The 21345-nt window shown below is 41.3% G+C and overlaps 1 protein-coding gene across 2 annotated transcripts in view; it reads right to left on the bottom strand.

Annotated features, from left to right (window-relative positions):
* The window catches only part of ARHGAP8 (Rho GTPase activating protein 8), an 86272-nt gene extending 76171 nt beyond the window's left edge, over positions 1 to 10101 (bottom strand). For both annotated transcript variants that reach the window (XM_032804771.2, XM_032804772.2), the window contains exon 1: positions 9994 to 10101. In XM_032804771.2, coding sequence (XP_032660662.2) covers positions 9994 to 10030 — 37 coding nt within the window. In that variant the 5' untranslated portion in view covers positions 10031 to 10101. The remainder of the gene's footprint in view (positions 1 to 9993) is intronic.
* Positions 10102 to 21345: the final 11244 nt, after the last annotated feature.

The raw sequence follows: 21345 nt of genomic DNA, 5'->3' as shown, positions 1-21345 counted from the left end.
TTTAAATGTAATGAGGGACACAGTGGGTTAGAAAGCCTAAGAAAAGCACTAAGGGCCTGATTCAAAATGCAGTGAAATCAATAGGAGTCTTTTCATTTACTTGAGTGGACACTGGATTGGACTCTCAAGGCCCAAACGCCCTTCCATTGAAATTTTCAGTGAAAGGTAGATATGGCCCTTTACTGTACATGGACATGGCATTTCACCAAAAACAAGCGTAATACTTAAACAGAGATGATCCCAAGCATGCACAGGCCTTGGTACGGGAAAACAAAAACCTAGATCAAACACATTGTGAGTTGAATGCAAAGTCACAGCCATTAATATTTCAATACTGTTCAAAAGAATGATTCTGAAAAATACACTAGAGTAAAATTATAACTGAAATACTAACATGCAAGTGACCTGATGGCTTAAATTAGGAAAGGCTGATATTTCAAGAGACACATTATTGTTCTCCCGAAGCATATCACTCACTGTATGACAGCTGTTTCTTTATCATACAAGTTATATTAAGATGAAGTTAGTAATATTATCAAGAAGAGGAGGCTACTTGCCTATAACTGGAGGTTCTTTGAGATGTGTGGTCCCTATTTGTATCCCACTGAGGGTTACACATGTACACCATGCGTCCGGAGTTAGAGAATTTGAAAATAGTCTCCGTTGGTTTGTGCACGCGCCCTGGTTTGCCTTACGCTCTGTCCACCTCTCCCTTTATTGCCTTGGACAGAAGCACATCTTCAGTTCCTTTTCTATTCTAAATTGACCAATCTGCAGCAGAAGGGAAGGTGGGCAGGAAGTGGAATACAGATAGGGATCACATCTCTTGAAGAACTTCCAGTTACAGGTAAGTTGCCTCCTTTTCTTCTTCAGGTGATGGTCAAGTGACTATTCCACTGACAGTGATTGACAACCTGTACCTAAGTTGAAAAAGGGTGCGAGGATAAGGATGGAATGGTTGTGAGGAGAACTGTCATGTCAAAGGAGGTGTCCGCTGCCGAGTCCTGCATTTAGGTGTAGCGTGCTTCAAAAGGTGTTCACCGAACTCCGCACGACTGCTCTATATACGTCTACAAGTGGAATGTCCTGAAGGGAGGCTGTAGTTGAAGCCTGAGCTCTCGAGGAGTGAGCCTGCACCCCTGTAGGAGGCAGGTCTGATAGTTGGTAGCAGAGTTTAAAGCAACCAGAAATCCATTTGGAATTCTTTCGGTGGAGATGGCTTGCCCCTTGAGTCTCTCTACTACTGCCATAAGTAGTCAAGGGGACTTCCTGATTGGTTTCTCTCTCTGTAGGTAGAAAGCAAGAGCTCACCATACATCAAGGGAATGGACTTGACATTCCTCTGCAGAAGAATGTGGTTTCGGAAAGAAAACTGGTAAGTAGATGGTTTGATTGATGTGAAACTGGGAGACTACGTTTGGTACAAATTTGACATGTAGACATAGCGAGACTTAATCCCTGTGTAACACCATGAAAGGCAGGTCTGCCATCAGAGCCTTGCGCTTGCCAGCCCATCTCTCAGAAGTAATTGCAACCAGGAAGGCAACATTCATAGAAAGGAAGGACATAGAAAGGAAGTTGAAGTTGCAGTTGCGGAAGTCGAGGCTGGATATTAGAAAAAACTTTCTAAAAAACTGGATATTAGAAAAAACTTTCTGACTAGGAGAGTGGTGAAGTATTGGAATGGGTTACCTAGGGAGGTGGTAGAATCTCCATCTTTAGAGCTATTTAAAGTCTGGCTAGACCGCACCCTGGCTGGGATTATTTAGGGAAAACGGTCCTGCCTTTAGCAGGGGGTTGGACTAGATGACCTCATGAGGTCCTTCCAACCTTTTGATTCTATGATTCTATAGAGCATGAAGCTGACAGCTCAGAGGATGGCACTGTTAGCATAGAAACTAGATTCAGGTCTCACTGCAATGTGATCATTTGGACAGGTGGGAAGGTTCTGATGAGGCCTTTCCAAAACTTAGCGGTAAGCAGATGCATAACGACAGAGTAACCTTCCACTGGAGGGCTGAACACGCTAACTGCCACCAGGTGGATTCTCAAAGAGCTGAGGGCGATACTTGATGACTTTAAGGGGAGACTGTAGTCAAGGATGAGGGGGATCCCCGCTGATTCTGGTAACTCATTTGTGTTGAGCCGAAGATGAGAAGTGTTTCCACTTGGCTTGGTAACATCACCTAGTGGAGTCTTTCCTGCTGCTGGAAAAAATGTTTTGTACTGCTGAAAAATCACGGCCATGAGCGGCAGGTGGAGACCCCCTTTGGGGAGATTAGCTCTGGTTCCACCCCTTCTGCCGGTGCCACACCCCTGCAGCCCCGAGACACCTACTCCCCGCATGGCTGGGGCCCTGAGTGTTGCGCCAAAGAGGGGCTCAGATACACTCACTGAAGCCAGACCAGGTGTATAAGTATAACCAGTTTTATTGCCAAAGTACAAGAAACTCCCCAGCCTTCATGCGTTACTAAATATGTGCTTTCCAGCAACCAACCAGGCAAGCAAGAATGAATGCTTACGCCCCTTCTGCTACAGACAGTACTGGACCTTCCAGCCTTGTCCTTGAGGGCTCGCAGCAGGTGCTGCTCCCCCGTGGGGAGTTCCTGGGCACCCACAAGGCCAAGGTCCGCAGGTGAGACTGTTTGTCTAAAGCAATTCTCATAGTTGTTTTTAGGCTCTGGCAGGAAACACTATTGCTTTCTATTTCCACACTTGACATTCTTGGGCCCTGCTTGTCTCTTCACTTGTTTATCCAGTCGGAGTGGCTGCAAGCCAGCCTGTTTGATCAAAGCCAGTTCACTCCTAGTTCCACCCAGACCATCCTGAAATAAAAGGCCAAGGTAACTTGTGGTCAGCCCCAACACTCCACTCCTTATTTCCTGGCAGAGCTATGCTGATGGGGGGGGACCATACACAGCTTCATGGTATGCCATGAGCACTTACACCTGCTGTGCCATCCATCGAATATAACAACACAGGGCAACCCACAATACAAAGCAGCCTCCCATCACTACAAAAACAACAACAATGGGATGCAACATTAAATTTAGGACAGCTGTGGCCTTAGGGGACCACCCCTTACATACATCCCACCAATGATGAACAGTTAGCTCCGACTCAGCCTTCGCCATCTGGATAAGGGAGCCATGATCGTACAACATTACTACCCAGGTTCATGTGAGTGCTGTGCCACACTCCACCAGCACCTGAGAAACCATAGGGTATTGCTGCAAAAAATATTCCAACTCAGCAAAGGTAACCCCAACCTCCAGAGAAACATTCCAGGGTCTGAATTCAAGCCACTGCTTGTAAGCATTTCTCGTGGTGCTCCAGTACACCACACCTTGCAGCCCTAAGGATTAATCTGCTTGTTTGTATAAATATATCTTTTCTTATAAAATTTGAGTATGTGATGTAATAGGCTTATAGATTTATATTAAAAATAAGTTTGGCTGTAATGCAAGAGACCTACAGGCCAAAAACACTGTATGTTAAGCTAAGGCAAAGTTAGCACATTTTGGGACCCTTACCCAGAAAAGTAAAAATAGATAAAACACGTACACAGATGTCTAGAGGCCTTTTGCCTAAACCAATGAAGAATGAAAGGATGGCAAAAGGGGATTTTTCCACAGACTTAACAAGTACACCAAAAGTGCGTACATATCTGTCATCCATACGCACATACATACTAGCCCATGGGGTAAGGGTACCCTAACATTTCAGTGGAAGATGATGAAATTTGGGCATAAGAGGAAGGATTTCCAACCAATGCCCTATAAAAAGGTGATGCATCTTGCCATCAGAGATGCAATTTACCCACCTATCTACTCCTGTCTACCTCTTCATTTGCATCCACCTTCAACAAGGTATCGATGCTACTCATCTGCGACGGTTATTAACTATTAATAGGCCATACTTTATTTCTTTTCAAACTTTAAGTTTTAAGGGACAATGCTAAGCTTGGTTTCCCTTCACCTGATTGAGTTAAGTTAAAGAGTAAACAGTTTTAACAGCTCTGCATTTAGCTTACTCTGCTAGAGGTGTGAAAACGGAACTGCTACAGGCATGGTCCCGTATCTTCCAACACCAGGTTATTAAAACAGAGTGTGAGTATTAACCAAAGTTTGTAGCACATAATATTGTATTATCATATGTATCTTTTGAATAACAGTAATTCAACTGTAACTCTGTAATTCTAACTGTTTTACCATTTGCTTACTATTTCATTGATTTTAATAAAAGGTCTTTATGACTATATCTGTTTCAGTGTAACGTTCCTGTCATACCCCCAAAGGTCCTTTTATAAACTCAGTGAAGCCTGATTCAGGACGAACTTTATCTTCTGATCAAACAAATTGGCGAGCCAAAACCCATACTAATTAATATCAATAAATATTATTATTATTCTTATTAACAAAAACAAACAATTAAAATTAAATAAAATTAAATTAAGTGGATAAATTAAATCAATATTACTAACACACCCCAAATCAGGCTACAGCCTATGGTGCGGTCAACTACATGGGTGACGTCGCAGTGGCAATGCTCCACCAGGGGCTCACTGCACTCCTTATCCTCCCAGACTACTATGTGAAACAACACCACCACCACCACCCACACAACACCCCAGCCATTGTCATAAACCCACGTGTCGTTGGCAGCACTCTGTCGTAAATGCCCACAGGTGATTTTATTCCACTGGTCAGCATGGGATGCCGGCCAGACCTCTCCATAGCTGGTGGCCATATCGACCATGGTGAGAATATATGCCTTGCAGTGGTTGTGAGGGAGTGGGCCAACATAATCAACCTGCCAAATTTGAGCAGGCTGGTCTGCCCGCAGCCCCTGTCCAGGGGAGCCGGCTTCCACTTGAAAGGGCTTAACAATCTGGCAAATCTTACAAATGGCTTTAGCTGTTTTTAGGGCTACATGTGAAGTGGGGATACCTCGGGCCTGTGCCCAATGGTACACACCCTCCAGGCCCAAGTGCCCTGAGTGTGTGTGTATTTAGGAAGCCAAGAGGGAAAGAGCCTCCCCCTCACCAGCGGGGGGCCGCCGTACACTTGACTATGTGGGCCAGTTGGTCCGCGGCAGCATTCCAATGATGCTCCTGGGTACGATTCTGGTGGGCAACTTTATGAAACACATAAATCAAAAGGTCCTGCGCATCCGAACACAACTCCTGCCAAACAAGGGCGCCTCGCACAGGTGTGCCATGGATGGCCCAATCCTGGGCTCTCCAGTGGCCCATCCAGATGGCCAGTCTCTGAGCCACTGTCCAAGAGTCAGTGTACAGGCGTACCTCAGGGTCTCCAAGGGCAAGCGCCCAGCCCACCGCCAGCAGCACAGCATAAAGCTCAGCATATTGGCTGGAGGCTCCCTGTCCCTCTGCAGTCTCATGCAACTGGTGAACAGGATTTAAGGTGACAGCTCTCCAGTGCCGCATATTACAAACATACCTAGCTGAGCCATCAGTAAACCAGGCGTAGGGCCGCTCAGCAGCACTCAAACTATCAAATAGGGCACCCCATTGCACAGTGGGGGCTTCAGGTGGGGGCTGGGTTGCAGTGGGGGGGGGGCGGCCGCCCCGGCCTCCTCCTGGGGCTGCGCCAACTGTTCATGAAGCTTATTTGTGCCCTGGGGTCCTGCAGGGGCACAGTCATTAATATACCACTTCCACTTCACAATAGAGCTCTGTTGTGGCCTCCCCAGTGTTGGGGTCCAAAATCCAATTCATAATGGGGATTTCGGGCCGGAAATCTGCCCCTCAGTCAGGCGCTCAGTTTCAATCAGGGCCCAATAGCAAACCAAAAGCTGCTTTTCGAACAGAGTATACTGGCTGGCCGCCTCAGGGAGTTTACAAGACCAAAATCCAAGGGGCTGCTTATCGCAGGCACCCAACAATTTTTGCCACAGACTCCAAGAGGCATAGTCCTCCAGCACTAACATCTTCAGGTGAAAGGGGCTATGAGGATCATAGGGGCCCAAGGGCATTGCAATCTGGATGGCAGCTTTAGCCTCCTCAAATATATGCTGCTGGGATTCGCCCCAATCAAATGCCATCTTTTTCCTGGTGACATTATAAACAGGCTTTAAAAGCAAAGCGAGATGTGGGATGTGGTTACGCCAGCAACCAAACAACCCGATCACTTGCTGCCCCTCAACTTTGGTTGCAAGCTGGGCAATTTGATCTACAACAGAAGGAGGACTGCGCCGCTGAGCCCCATGCCACACAATCCCAAGGAATTTCACGCATCGGCTGGCGGGCTGTACTCTGTTGGGATTAACACACCCCCTGGCCTGCATGTGAGTGGAGAGCGCCTGCAAGGTTTGCTCCACTACATTATGGTCCATCTCCTGAATCATCACATCATCAGTATAGCAGTGAATAATCACTGATTCTTTGGGGGTAAACATCTGGAGGTCATGCACTACCAACTCACGACACAACGTGGGACTGTGGACATATCCCTGTGGCAATCGAGTGACAGTGTACTGGCACCCGCCCCAGGTGAAGGCAAATTGCGCTTGTGCTTCTTCAGCAATGGGAATTGAGAAAAAGGCCTTGGTCAGATCAATAATGGCATACCATTCCCCCTCGGTCTGCCCGATGGCCTCAATTAAAATCACATCCTCAGGAATGGAGGCCACGGCGGGGGGGTGGGGGGGCCAGCATCTCACTGTTCAGGGCCCGGTTGTCTACCATCATCCACCCAGACTCATCCGGTTTTTTCACAGGCCACATTGGGCTGTTAAAAAGAGATACCACTGGCTTAATGCAGGGCCACCCAGAGGGAGGAGCAAATGGGGGAATTTGCCCCAGGCCCCGGACCTCACAAGGGTCCCGCGAGCCCTGGCCCAGTGGCGATCCGGGTCTTCGGTGGCATTTCTGCAGCAGAGGGGCCCTTCAGTGCTGCCAAAGACGTGCAGCGACTGAAGGGCCCTCTACAGCTGAAATGCCGACAAAGACCTGGACCGCCCCCGGGTGAGTACAAGCGTCGCAGCTCTGCCGCTTTGCCCTTGGCCCCCTGAATCCTCTGGGCGGCCCTGTCTTAATGACCCCTGCCCACTGCAACTCAGCGATAGTCTCCCCTATCTCCTTCTATCCCCCTTCCTTGAATTTGCTGTAATTCAGGAAATCATATCTAGCTGATAGTTTGCGATTCTCAACTGCAGGCTGGAAGATGAGACTATTTTACAACCCAGAAGATCTAAGCACTTCCCTTCTTTAGCTGTAGATTGAGGGTGTTTGTTGTTCAGATCCTTCTGTAGTAGCCTGGACTACAAGGGAGTTTGGAGGTGGGAGTGAGAAAAGAAATTTGGAGTCTTTCACTAAAACATAGTAGCATTTTTTCACTCCTTTGGGAGTAGCTGTGCATGTGGCTGGGGTGTGCCATACTGTTCTGGCAACTTCTAGTATGGCTTTGCTAATCAGCAATGCTATTCTCACTGGCGAAGGATATCCAGATGCTTGTGCTGGGAATCTTGGATCTCTTCTACAGGGATCTGGAGTTTCCCCTACACTCTCCTTAACTCTCCTGGAACTGTCTGAATTGATCTGGCGGAGAATTGATCCGACTGATGCAGCCACCGTGTTGTCAGGAGAGGAAGAGAGGAGCCCTGCTAGTCCTGGCAGAACTGCTGTGATCAGGCTAAAAAGTTCTTATTCTACCATTGGGTCTGTATGCCTGGTGGATGAATCCGCCCTGCCCTTTATCACCTCGGACGGAAGCACAAGGTGAGGCAGGGCACATGCGCGGACCAACAGACATTACTTCAAATTCTACAACTCTGGACGCACAGTGTCCATGCGTAACCCTAGAGGCATACAATAGGGACCATCACTCGAAGAGGAACATTATTAACTCCACTTTTTGGGTGTTTCAACAACAACATTTTGCATTCTGAACACCTATGTATTTCATATAACTTGACCTCTACCCGAGATACATATGGGAAAACAGAGTATATAAGGTATTGATTCCAATCAGATTTAGGTGCAAATAACTAATAACTGTGCAGAAAATACTCTAAATAATTTCCTTGTTTTATTTTGCATTGCATCATTTTCCAATATCTATCGGATTACCCTTTAAACAGGAACATATTAGGATGGGGGGAGGTGTTTGGTCTCATTTTGCCTTTTAACATGACGTTGTAACAAAAATGCATTTAAAAAACATGAAAAATGATTACACTCATGGCTGGGCCTGGGGTTTGTACAGGTATGCATGTATGTGTGGTTTTATTTAAATATCATTACCTTCTCCCTGAACTCTCACAATAAAAAAAAATAAAATCCATAGAAAATAAAATAGTGGCACTTTTAGTCTTAGAAAAAAGATGTAGCTATCAAAATAACCTATTTGTTACCTCTGCACACATGTAAAGATAATATTCATAACATTGCCTACAAATTTATACTTCCCTACCCTTTAAAAATGATGAACTACAAAGGCAAAAATATACCACTCTGAACAGCTGGATGCTGTGGCTGTAAAGACGCACACTGATGCCCTGAGAGCTAGCTGGAAGTAACGGATAATAAAAACACAACCCAGACATGATTTAAAAAAACAAACAAACAAAAAAAACCACTAACCAACCACCAACAAAAAAACCCCAACTTTGAATCACATTAAAAATCAGAACAAGGACAACAGTGTTCAGTTTTGCTTATGAATTTTAAGCTTCTGCACAGTATAATCAATCTTAGTAAACAAACAAAAGATGAAGCGGGGCAGGGATAGAAAGAGCTAGATATTAACATCATGGGGTAGAACAGGGGAAGTTGTTTAGTAAACAAATGTGCTAACAAACACTGAGTTCATCAGAATCAATTGATATACAAAAGGCTATACTGACTTAAATATACAATATACTTTTGAACATAAAAGACCCAGAAATATAAACCAAAGTTTTATAAACACCCTGCCACTCTTAAGCTTGTTTTGTACTATACATAGGTAATCTCAACTGTAAAAATTTATAATTAACTCTGACTGGTTTAGACTCACATGGTAAAGAACTGCAGATGAAAAGCAAATGTGTATTCATTTGCACTGTAGTTACCTGCAGTGATTAAAGGCACCCTATTATAAATCAGGAACTTTTTTGACACTAGCTACCTTGAACTGATTGAAATAATTTCTTATTAACCATTTTTTAATTTTTGGCAAAGGTAGGATGTCTCATAGTAAAAAATGTTCATTATTCCAAACTGAGAACAACCCAGCTACTGTGTTTTGCCTATATATGAAAGGAGTTCATCACCCTGCTTCAGTTCCTACCGGCGGTTACTGCTGTTAACCCTGGCTATGAGGGAAAAGGAAAGGCCTCATCCAAAACCTACTGAGATCAACAGGATTCTAATTTCCATTGACTTAACTGGATTTTGGCTCGGTGCCCAGGACTAAAATAGGAGTGGGAGCCAGCTGTTGTGGAAGTACATGATGACTGAGAAATCAAAGTGATAATATGGGACAGGGCAGGAAAGAGAGTAAAATATAGATTGTGAAAGGTTCCTCCTCCAAGGTTCAGTCTGGCATCCTCAAAAGTGAGGTTTGGGGTTTTTTTTAAACACTGATTTTTCAAATTGATGAGCCCCATAAAACCAGGGTCATATTGCTCTGTTCTTCCAACATATTCAGAGATAACATGCAATATCGCAATCTCTATGCACATTCAATACTTGTCTCTTTGGAGTAATGACTCCCATTTGTGCCACAGTATGTGATGATGATGATATTCCAATAGCCTAGAATTGCACTGGGAACATATACCAATAACTCATAAAAGCCGCATGTATTAAACTAACCTTCAACCTTAATGGCTTTAAAAGGGTACACATCAGTATAGTGGCTATAACTCATATTGGATTGCTCAAAATAGTATTACAAAATGCCTGTGAAGTTTCTCAGTGAAGATGCTCTATTAAATCATCTGTAATTCTACACAGATATTATTTGAAGTACAATAAAAAATATTTACCTATTTCGGCTAATTCCTCAAAATCAATTTCAGACATGTTTTCTGTTAGGAACAAGCCTAATTCTTGCTGACTGATATTTGCTGGATTTGATGCCTCTTGGTTCTCAATCAACCCTAGAAAAACATAAAACAGTTACCATCACTGTGAAACAGCCTTCAGCTTTTGTTTACATTGTGTATAACTAAATCAAAAAAAATCCTATTACCCAATCATAATCATGTAATTGGAACCAAATCATTTTTATTTGGTAGAAATGTTCTTACAATAAAGAGGATTATAATAGGTTTGGACTTAGCAGTCAAGGTAATGCAAGGTGTACTAAACAGGATTTTCAGCAAAGACGATCTATACAATTATTTATTTTGGATTTTTTCCTTCTTCAAAATACACATTTAATACATATTGTGACTACAGCCATCAGAATTAAGGATGTGTCAGTAATTTCGTTTTGGGCTACATAATTCCTTTTATTCATCTCACAGCTATCTGTCATTTCCAGGAGAAGTAAAGTCTATACTCATTCACAGTTGCCACCTTTATTTTGTTCTGCTACAGCAATAATTCTAATTTGACAAAACTGATTTCATATCAAACAAAATCATGAAAACTTCAGGTAGACATAACAACACTAAGTACTTAAGCTACACAGCACCTCAGATAGTTTACTGAGGCACAGAGATATTAAGTGACTCACCCAAGGTCAATACAACTACTGTGTCAGGAACTGGGAATGGGTTTTGGAAGTCCTGTCTCCCAAATTCCTGCTCCATTAACTTAAATACTCTCTTAAATTGAAAATCTGGACTCAAATTGGCAGGGAGGCCAGAAGAAGATCAAGCTTTTCAAACTCTTCCTTTGTTTTCATTTTTAAAAATAGCATCATGATTCTGTAGTTGTTTTCTTTATAGAATTAAAAAGAACACCAGTAAATTTATGGCTGGGCTGAAGAAAAAGTGCACATTAGTACACTCAAACCTTCCCCCACGCTTAAACATCAGCAATGCTATAATATGGAAGATCATCTTCAGCACTGGTGTGCAAACAAGCACACAAACCGCTTAGATTTCCTTGACAATTCCCATGCTCCTTACTGCTACATCACGTAGCTCCCACAGCCCCAAAAGGTTCTGGATTTTTTTTCTTCCCTTTTTAAGAATACACTGGAAATAGGTTTTTAAAAAATCCATAGAGAACTAAGATATTACTAGTATTCCCAGTATGAAGTAGAGGCTCATTTCAGCAAAGCACTTAAGCATGTGCTCATCTTTAAGCACAAGTAATTCCTATGTCGAACACATACTTACATGCTTTGCTGAACTGGGATCCACATCGTTAGAATGGTCATACATAAAATATTAACGGTACATTTGAACTACATATTCAAAAGCCCTTCTTATGACTAGTCTTTGGAGAGATGTGTGGAATGTGAGAGCTCTCACCTTCTTCCTTTGGATGCCTTAGCTATTTTGTTACATATATTTGATATTTATGAAAACATAACCACTGCTGGCCAAAGTCAGCTGTGGCGTAACCCCACAGCAGTTAATGCAGTTATACTGCTTACAGTAGGGCTGAATCTGTGCCCACCTCTTCAGTTATGTTCATTAAAGAGCAAGGTAGAACAAGACACACACATTCACTGCATATCCAACACAGATGATTATAAAAGGGCTCCCAAAAAGGGTTAAACTAGGGCTGCTGAAATGCTGAATTTCCATTCCATGAAAAATTCTGACATTTCGGAGGAAAAAATTGTTCTAAATTTTAATATGTCAAAATTTTGAGATTTTCCATTAAACAATTTTTTTAAAATTATTTTGGGTGAATCAAGAGATTTTGTTTCAGTTTTGAAATATCTTTTTAATTTTATTTTTGCATTATTTTAAATTAGGGTTTAATAATTTTTTTAAAAAATATAAAATAAAATAATGTAAAATAATTAGTTTTTGGTATTCTAAACAGCAACTGGAAACTGGTAATTGACATTCACATTGATAATTCAGTATGGTAATTGGCTCGGTAATTGGTTTGGTAATGTGTATTCTACTTGATTTGGTAATTGGTACTTAGTTTGCTCATTGGTAATTGGTATTCCAGCTGGTGTTACATGACTGGTATTCTAATTGGTAATTGGTTTAGTAAAAATTAAAATATATAAACATATAAATTTAAAAACAAAAAGTCATTATGAAATGAAAAATCATTCTGTTCCAATAAAATTGAATGCTTTGACCTTTTTAAAACCTGTCAATTTTGACAAAAAAGACTTTTTACAATAGAAAAAATTTCCATCATAAATTTTTTGACCATCCCTAAATTAAACATGTATCATTTATAGCCTCATGCACAACTGTGTGTTACGCCCAAATTCAGCCAAGTACTTAAGCATGTAAGTGATTTGCTGAATCAGGATGTTAACCATATTGAGCTGTTTGTAACTATACAGCCAATTATTATTTTGTCAAATTCCACCAATTTATCTTTCACTATCACTTAAACTCTGGGTCAGAGGCAGGCAAACTACAGCCAATGGGAGCTGCAGGGGAGGCACCTGCGGACAGGGCAGCATGCAGCAGAGCCGCCTGGCTGACCCTGCACATAGGAGCCGGAAACAGACGTGCTGCTGCTTCTGGGAGCTGCTTGAGGTAAGCGCCACCTGGAGCCTGCACCCCTGAGCCACTCCCACATGCCCCAAACCCCTGCTCCAGCCTTGATCCCCCTCCCGCCCTTTGAACCCCTTGGTTCCACCCTGGGGCATCCTCCTATATCCCAACCCCCTATCCCCAGTCCCATCCCAGAGCCCAAACCCCCAGCCAGAGCCCACATCCTCTCCTGCATCCCAACCCCAATTTCGTTAGCATTCATGGACTGCCATACAATTTCTATACCCAGATGTGGCTCTTGGGCCAAAAAGTTTGCCCACCCTTGCCCTGAGCTGTCAGAATGTCCAACTCAACAGCTAATCTTAAGGACAAGTAAAGCAACTGAGTGGCCTCTAGCAGCTCTGCTCATTTTCTGAGGCCATCATCTAAAATAAGCTCTGCAAATCACAGCCCAATCACCCTCTCAGATAGCCGGTCTGAAGAGGGTGAAGCAGTATCTCACTGCCAGGCATACCCCTGGACCCTTCCATCCCAGCTCAACCTTAAAATCAAAGTCCATATTACAGAACATAATAAACTAAGGCCCTCACCTTGAAATTCTCTGCATGGATATGGGGAACTACCAGCGCAGAGAAGCTGCAGGATCAAGGCCAAAAAGAATTTAAGTTACAAGAATGTAAGAATATTTTAAACTTTTGTTCTTAATTTTAAACATCACTACTAGAACCAGAAATAAGAATACTCTTAAAAAAAACAAAAAAAAAATCCAGTTCCAAACTGGGGATTTTTTTTTCTCCAACTAAACTACTCATGAACAACAGGGTTAAAGGTGAATCTACTTACAGAGTCTCTTGAACATTGCTACAGTGCATGCTATAGTATTCTTAGGGGGAGAAATGAAAACCTGAACAGAGGGAAAGAAAACGTAATATTCCATACTATAGTTACCTCCTTAAGACTCAAGTTGGAAAAACCTTCTCTTTTATATAGATTCTTTCAGACCCTGCAGGATGGAAAAAACTCCTCCTCTTTAATACTGATTGGGCCACTCCCAGCTTTGATAAAGTAATCTGAGCAAAAAGATTTAAACATCCCCACAAAACTGCTCAGTAAGGTCTGATTTTTACCAAGTAACCTTGCTGTACATGTGATATCAACAACTCTAGTATTCAGTGTTTTCCACACATTTGATGTGCAAAGTTATTAGGATGCCAAAAACAATTTAGATGAAGAAAAAGAGGGATGGGGAAGCAACTATCTGCCTGGTTTTTGGTTTATTGTTCCCTCGGGGGCTGCAATTAGAAAGTTTCTAGTTACAAGACAAATTTATTGTAGCACCTTAGGAAATTGATTTCCTCTTGACCACAGCATTCTCAGTTCCTAAGAGATAACATAATCTGCTTAATAGCATTCTATGCCAAATATCCCCATTTCTGATAAACTGCCAGACTTAACTCGCTCCACCTCAAATTTGTTATGATAGAAGTTTGGAATCATTTTACACTATACCACAATCTGTATCCCTTCACATACAATCTTATTACTCACTGACAGCCCTAAAAGATTATTACTTGATAAAAAAAATGAAAGCCGCCACACATACAGTAAGAAGTCTGATAATGAACTAGCATCTATGGATATTTCAAACAAAGGCAAGGGATCCCTCACAATGTTTGTCAATATATATGCCTCTTTGATGCCTCCTCTTTTTTGTTCCTTCAGCTGTCACATACGTTTCTTATTCAAATTTAAATAGAATGCTTTTGCTCAATTTTTTCCCTAACATTCCTGACCTCTACCAATAATTCAGATGGGGATAATATATAGGCTCAATATTTGTTTATATGACATAAGGTGAAAAAGTGAACTAGAGAGGTTACAGAGGATTATTTTATTATTGGTAATCAAAAATTACAACAACAACTTTGCATTTATATTGAGGAATCTCAAACAAATTTCTCTTTCTCTCATACACATACTCACTAAGTGAATGAACGGTTGTGAATAATTTATTTAACAACAAATTTCTCTTCCTTTTCATGGACTATCTTCACAGAGCTTATGATTTTCTCAATTTATTTACCATTTAGTGTGTACCATTTAATATTCAAATTGAGTTGGTTTATTTCATATTCTCTAATACTGGCTTACATCAGCTCTCTTCACAGACGTCCATATCTCCTTCACTATCCACTTTCTTCTTCTTTTTTTTCCCCCCATCTCCCTATTTTTTCATATTCCTCCCTTTTTTCTTCATGCGGGGCTGTTGTTTAACATTTGGGCATTCACATAAGTAACCTACCAAACAGCAATATATAGGACCATATTCTCCAGTCCTCTAAAGCTACTTTGTGGCAAGAGATATGTGATAGAGAATTTCCCTTGCACAGGGGAACTCTCCTGCCATAGGAAGTTGGTGATGATGCTCTGGTACCTCCTGCTCCAGCCATATTCCCGACCTCTGGGTTTAAGAAAGGAAGCATGTGAGGGGCATAGTGGGGCTGGTGCCTGGTGGAATGGAGTGCCACCATGCCTGATCCTCCTCCAGTAGGTATAATGTTCTATGCCAGTGACAGAAATTAAAGTAGCCTCACTGCTGCTCTAAATTCTTCCAGTGCTGGGCAACGAAAGATCAGTGAGCTGCAAGCCACTCTTTGTGCCCACCAATCTCCACACAGCTCAGAGATAGTGGCAAAGCAAGGACCCATAGCATGAGGTCTCAACTGTGGCACATGAAATATATGTCTATTTTACTAGTGACATAAAAATTCACCCTCACCTTACTGGAAGGATACTAGTATTTTTAGCATGTGCACAAATATAATTTAGTTCTCTTTCTGGTTTTTTTTGTGTGTTCCCATGTTTGTTTTTCAAAGTGACTGTTCCTTGAATATCTCCCATCTGACACAGAACCAGGACTGGTACAACTTAGCTCTTGAGGTCATCTCTCAGGACCACAGCATGGTTGTATTCTAAATGTGAAAATATTTTAATCTCAGCATGCTATTTGCCACCATACACATACAAATTTGCCAGCAGACACAGCAGTGACCAACAAAGACATTAGTGAGCCTGCAAAGGCTCATTTAACTTCATTACTGTGAATAGTTCCATGATTTCAATGAGATAATTCACAATAGCAAAGGTACACAAGTGTATAGGTCTCTATGAGATCAGGGCCTAAATGGAAAGGCCAAATAAAATGATCAGAGCTGGCCAAATTTTCCTGAATTTCAAGTTTTTGACAGAATTTCTCATCAAAAATGAATTTTTGATCAAAAAATTAACATAAATTTTTCAACAAAAAATAATCAAAATGTGGTTTTTGGCCAGTTGTATTGCTGGTCAAAACTTTTCAACAATTGAAAAAATGGACAGAACTGCAGAACTTTGATATTTTGCAAAACAGCATTAAAATTTAGAAAAAAAGAAACCAAAATGCTTTTTTACTAGCCAGAAAATTCCCCAGGTGGAGGCTCCAGCCACTGGGGAATGAGCACATTCACACTTAGCATTCTTTAAAAATGAAAAATATTGAACAAAAGCTAAATGGTTTCTCACTAACATTTTCACTTATGAAGAAAATTTTTTCCACTGAAAAATAGCCTGCCACCCAAAAATATTTCACCAGCTTCTAATTACAACTAGGCTCTGCACCCTTCACCCCTACCGTGTTACTGGCCAGTTTCCTTGGAAACATACCAGCATCTAGGAAAATTAATTTCAGCAGGATATACAGAGAGCACTACTTTCTTTCATATCGGTTGAAAGAAAAATCTGGAGTTATTTGGGGTCAAAACAAGAGAGAGAAGAGAGACACTCAACCACAGCTCTTTGACAGCAAGAAAATGTGCTCTCTGATAAACAGTTTCTCTTGAAATGTCTCTTTTCAGTTCACAAACTGGTTTTCTTTCTACAGAAAGTGAAACACTTCCTGAACAAAGAACAGCTATGCTTCAAAATGAACCGATTATCTGAGATCACAATTCTTTTAATACAAAAATGGTTTTACACTCAGGTCACAGCAACTTTTCTTAGTTCAATGCCATAGATTTTTTGGCTCCTTCATTTAGGGATGAAGTCCTCTCAATAGTCAGTAGTAGTAGATTAGAGCTCCCCTGAAATGCACTAGAAATAATTTGCACCTGTTCTACTTAATCAGCCAGATTTTGGTTTGTTTCCTGTTTGTTTTTTCAAACCACAGTGTTTGATGATACTGGACATCTCACCAGACCTTTCAACTCTAGTTTACTGCTCAGAATCCAGCCTGAGTCAGCAGAGATCAGAAATCTAACCTGTTTATCAGACAGCTGTTTTAGTGGCTTTGGTGACATAGGTTGGTAGCTTCAGTCAAGATCCTAGTGGAAAGAAGTCAGCATCACCAAATCACCATCACAAATGTGGAAAAAAAAGTAATTTCAGGTGAGAAGATAAATATAAGTTTAAATGTCTTCTTAATGTTGGTATGGTATTTATCAGAGGTGGTTTTTACCAGGAAAATCCACGTTTTTAATCACCTAGGAAAAAACTACCAGTAGTTAGTACCAGTTTAAGGCATTTTCTACAGTGGAACTCCATTGATCTGATCTAATTGGGACTGGGGCCAGATCAGATCATCAAAACTTTGGATAATCAGGAGGGTGGGTGGGGCTCCGCCTGTCAGCCCCGCCGCCCCATTCACTTAATAATGAGAGCTGGATAATGGAGGCTTGGATCAAACAGTGTTCTAATGTATTAAAACTGTTTGATTAATGCGCACCACAAACCACATTAGGTAGCTTTAGTTACATATTCAGTTTGTGGTAACCTATGAATCTACTGCCTTATATTAATTTAGGGTTGTACAAACAGAAAGTAAAACTACAGTGGGCGTAATACTAATGCATGTAACCACAATACTGAACATCAGAATGTCTGTATACATTTTAGTTCAGCATTTTCTCAAGGAAGTTATACATGTTATAGCTCATATTTCCATTTTCAGTATCATATAAACAAAATTAAAAAACATTCAATTACATGAAAACAACGATAATGCAGAATGATAGGCTTGAAACATTAAGCAATCAGAAGCATGCTGAGTTGTAGACTACCAGTCTTGGTCCATTTGGCCACATAGCATTGGGCAGCAGCAGAACAACTTTGATGTAATGGACAGACCAAGCTGATTCCTCAGCTTTGAATGGATGTTTCCGAAGTTTGAAAGATTTGTTCTATGCTTGCTGAACTTACTGGACACTATGCAGTTGCACCATCAGTTCCATGAAGTCAGATGGAACATCTGCAGTCTTCAGATTTTTCCAGCATGTTGCATGTGAAGCTTTTTCCTTGATAGCGGCTGAAAACATTGATTATGGATATGGAGCTGCTTCTATTTTCAAGGCAAGTACATATGGCAGAAAGTTAGGATTTTTGCTGAGAGACCATAGCCATACAATTTCTTCTTGTTCAGCAGAAAAGATGCTTTTCCATGTAATGCTTTGCATGCTTCCACCCTAAAGCAATCAGTAAATGTGTCTAACAGCTCACCTGCTACCTGCTTTCGACCAGGTGCTTTGTAGACTGGCCTTAGGCTGCTGATCATTGCTTGAAAAGTTGGATGTTCAATAACAGAATATTACAGGCATACAAAAATTCACAATTTTCAAGTCTATCTTTAGTTTCAATTCTGGCATTGCTTTTATTACAAACAAATCCATTTTTGCTTGAAAAAATCATGATATTTCCTCCTCGTTGTCTTTGGCCAACTTGGATCTGGCTATTCTGATGTACTTGGCAATGGCATTGCAGTATTATCAATATCTTCAGCCTCAGAGTATGATTCTAATACAATGCAAATAGGTTTAGAAAAGGCAGTGGTTCTGGTGTCTCTTTGTTCTTTTCACTGCGTTTTGCAAAACATTTCCTCATAGTGTTGGTGTCACTAAGGATAATCCTAAGTAACTTAGAAGGTAAAAGACAATAAGGATATAAAGTCTCCCTGTTTCAGGTCTCTAGTGAACAAGAGTCCTTCCATGTTTAAACTCTAATTGACCTAGCAGGCCAATAAATAAACAAAAGGCCAGGTGTCCTGAGCCTTATCAGTTGCAAGGCCGCTCAAACTGGTATAGAGCAGAAATAATGAAGCCTGCATACTTCTGCCACAAGGGAGTGAAATAAAACACCTCTGGACAGGACAAGATAGTGGTTCAAAGGAGTCGGCCTAATGAACTAGACATGTAGTCGCCAGCTTTGAGTTTAACAGTTTAATGACACTGATTAATGTAACTGCTATAGGGGGAAAAGGGGAGGGGGGAAAAGGGACGGCTTAGCTAGAAGTAAAGTATAAAAAAGGTAACCCGCTTGTATTAACGGGTGCTGGATTTGAGGCATGTCACGTCTCCCAGCACCACTTTGAGATCTCAAATAAACTCTGCTTGCTTCTCCCCCTGGTGTGTTCATTGGCGCTGAAGCACTCCGGGCAACGGACTATCACTGTTGTTTGCCTCAGCAGTTTATCTGCCCGCAACAATATGGTCTTCCTTCCCACTCACTTTTTCTTCAAAGACTCTGCCATCTTCATGGCTTTTTTGAGACAAATTCATGAATTGGGCAAAGTGGTCTTCCATCTTTGCTCATGTTGGAATATTTGACTTGCGTCACTGTACTCACTAAGTAAGTTGCACTCCAGCCACCCAGATCAAGAGACAGAGTACTGGACTGGACAGGAAATTTGGCAATTTACTTCAAATAGAAATTGAAACGTCTGAATCTGGGAATTTCCCTTCTTTGTTTGCTAAACAAACAGGTAATTTTCATTGCTAAACAAGGAAGGGGAATTTCTAAATACAGACATTTCAGTCTCTGAGATAACCTAAAGCTGTATGTTACTGCCTTGGCTGAGACTCTCTTTTATTTAGTTTATTTCCTTTAATTAAAATTAAACAGATCGTATTACTGCAAAACTATTATCAAATTATATATATATATATATATATATATATATATATATATATATGTATATATTTATTTCAGTAATTTTCATAGAATTATTCTTATAATAATTCCTCCACCACCCCTTTCTGGTTTAAACTGGTATTTACTGGCACCCTATCCTAAACCAGTTTTTCCCGGGGAAATTGCCAACCTTTATACCAACCCATCTACAATTGAGACATATTTGTGTGGTGGTATGGGTAAACTTCAGTGCTTAATTTGTAATGAAAGGGGTGTCGGGTCTCAAGTAATTTTTTTACATTCATAAATGATGTAGCAAGCTCAGAGTTGCAGGGGCTATGAACTTCCAAGCCAAGAGGTCAGAGGTTCATCCTGGCACAAATTAAGCACTGGTAATCTTATATTACTACTGTTCGTGCAGTGGATAAATAAAGGATTTGAGTTTCTGATGCTATCAATTAAATACTTTTTAAAAAAATGAAGTACTGATAAAAGTTATATAGTTACTGCATTAAGTATTTTATTTTAAAAAAAGTCAAACATGATCAATCTGTTTTAGCTACAATTGTGAATTTTAGAAATTAAACAAAAAAAGACATCTCTGTATATTATTATTTGAGTCCCTGTTCTCAGCAGCAAACAGTATCAACAAAGTCATGTGCAGTTATTTGGAATGCAGATCCACTTTATATACATAAACTCCCCCTGAAATTTCTGAACTTGACCTGTCTGTTCAAGGTCTTGGTGGTTTTGACTAATGGACTGAAGGGTCAACTATCTGCAACACACACACAAATCAAAAAGCTTAGGAAGGTTGTGTGAAAAATCATAATTTCATCTCAAAAAGAACTTATAGGAGAACAGACAAAATTTAGTCTAGTTGCTTTTTAGAGTCATTCAACACACTCACTTGAGGTAAGTATTGCTGCTTTGGGTTGGAGGTTGGAAGGTAGAGGTGTCATTGTCCAATGTCTAACATCTGTATTAACTTACTCTAAAGGCTGAATGTTTCCTGAAGGTAAAGTGTACAGTATTTCAAAACAGAGTTTTCCCAGATTTGGAGTAATATAATAATATATTAAATAGTTATTCTTACATAAGGAGAACGTGATGGTAACAGAACTCACTCTGAAGTCCACTATACTCGGAAGGAGTATATCAATTACAATTACACAGAGCATCGGGAATAAAAGGTATTCCTTTCTTTTTGCATTTTAGGTTTATCACATTGTTTCACTAATAAAACTTTTTACAAAATTCCTGTTGGGACACCGTGCACGTAAAGAGTAATATTGATTTGAGCCAGATTTTTGTCCACAGCATTAGCCCAAAATAAATCCTTTTCAATGGCTATTTTCCCTTCAAGTAACAAGAGTTCAAATTTAGTTGTCTTGAGCTATGTACTTACAGCTGTTCTAGGTGATTAATATTGTTGATATGGGTATAGAGCAGGGGTAGGCACACTTTTTGGCCTGAGGGCCACACTGGGGTTCCGAAACTATGGAGGGCCTGGCAGGGAAGGCTGTGCCTCCCCAAACAGCCTTATCCCTGCCCCCTCCCACTTCCTGCTCCCTGACTTCCCCCCTCAAAACCCTCCACCCATCAACCCCCCCCCCCGCACCTTGTTCCCTGACTGCCCCCTCTTGGGACCCCCCCGCCTTTAACCACCACCCTGGGACCCCACCCCCTATCCACACACACCCCACTCCCTGTCTCCTGACTACCCTGCCCCCATCCATACCCCTGCCCTCTGACAGGCCCCCCGGGACTCCCACGACTATTTAACCCTCCCCTTCCCCCAGCACCTCAACC

Source organism: Chelonoidis abingdonii, chromosome 1, assembly GCF_003597395.2.
Source record: "Chelonoidis abingdonii isolate Lonesome George chromosome 1, CheloAbing_2.0, whole genome shotgun sequence".
Taxonomy (NCBI): domain Eukaryota; kingdom Metazoa; phylum Chordata; order Testudines; family Testudinidae; genus Chelonoidis; species Chelonoidis abingdonii.
Note: the sequence above shows the minus strand (reverse complement) of the source record. Positions and strands in the feature narration are given on the sequence as shown.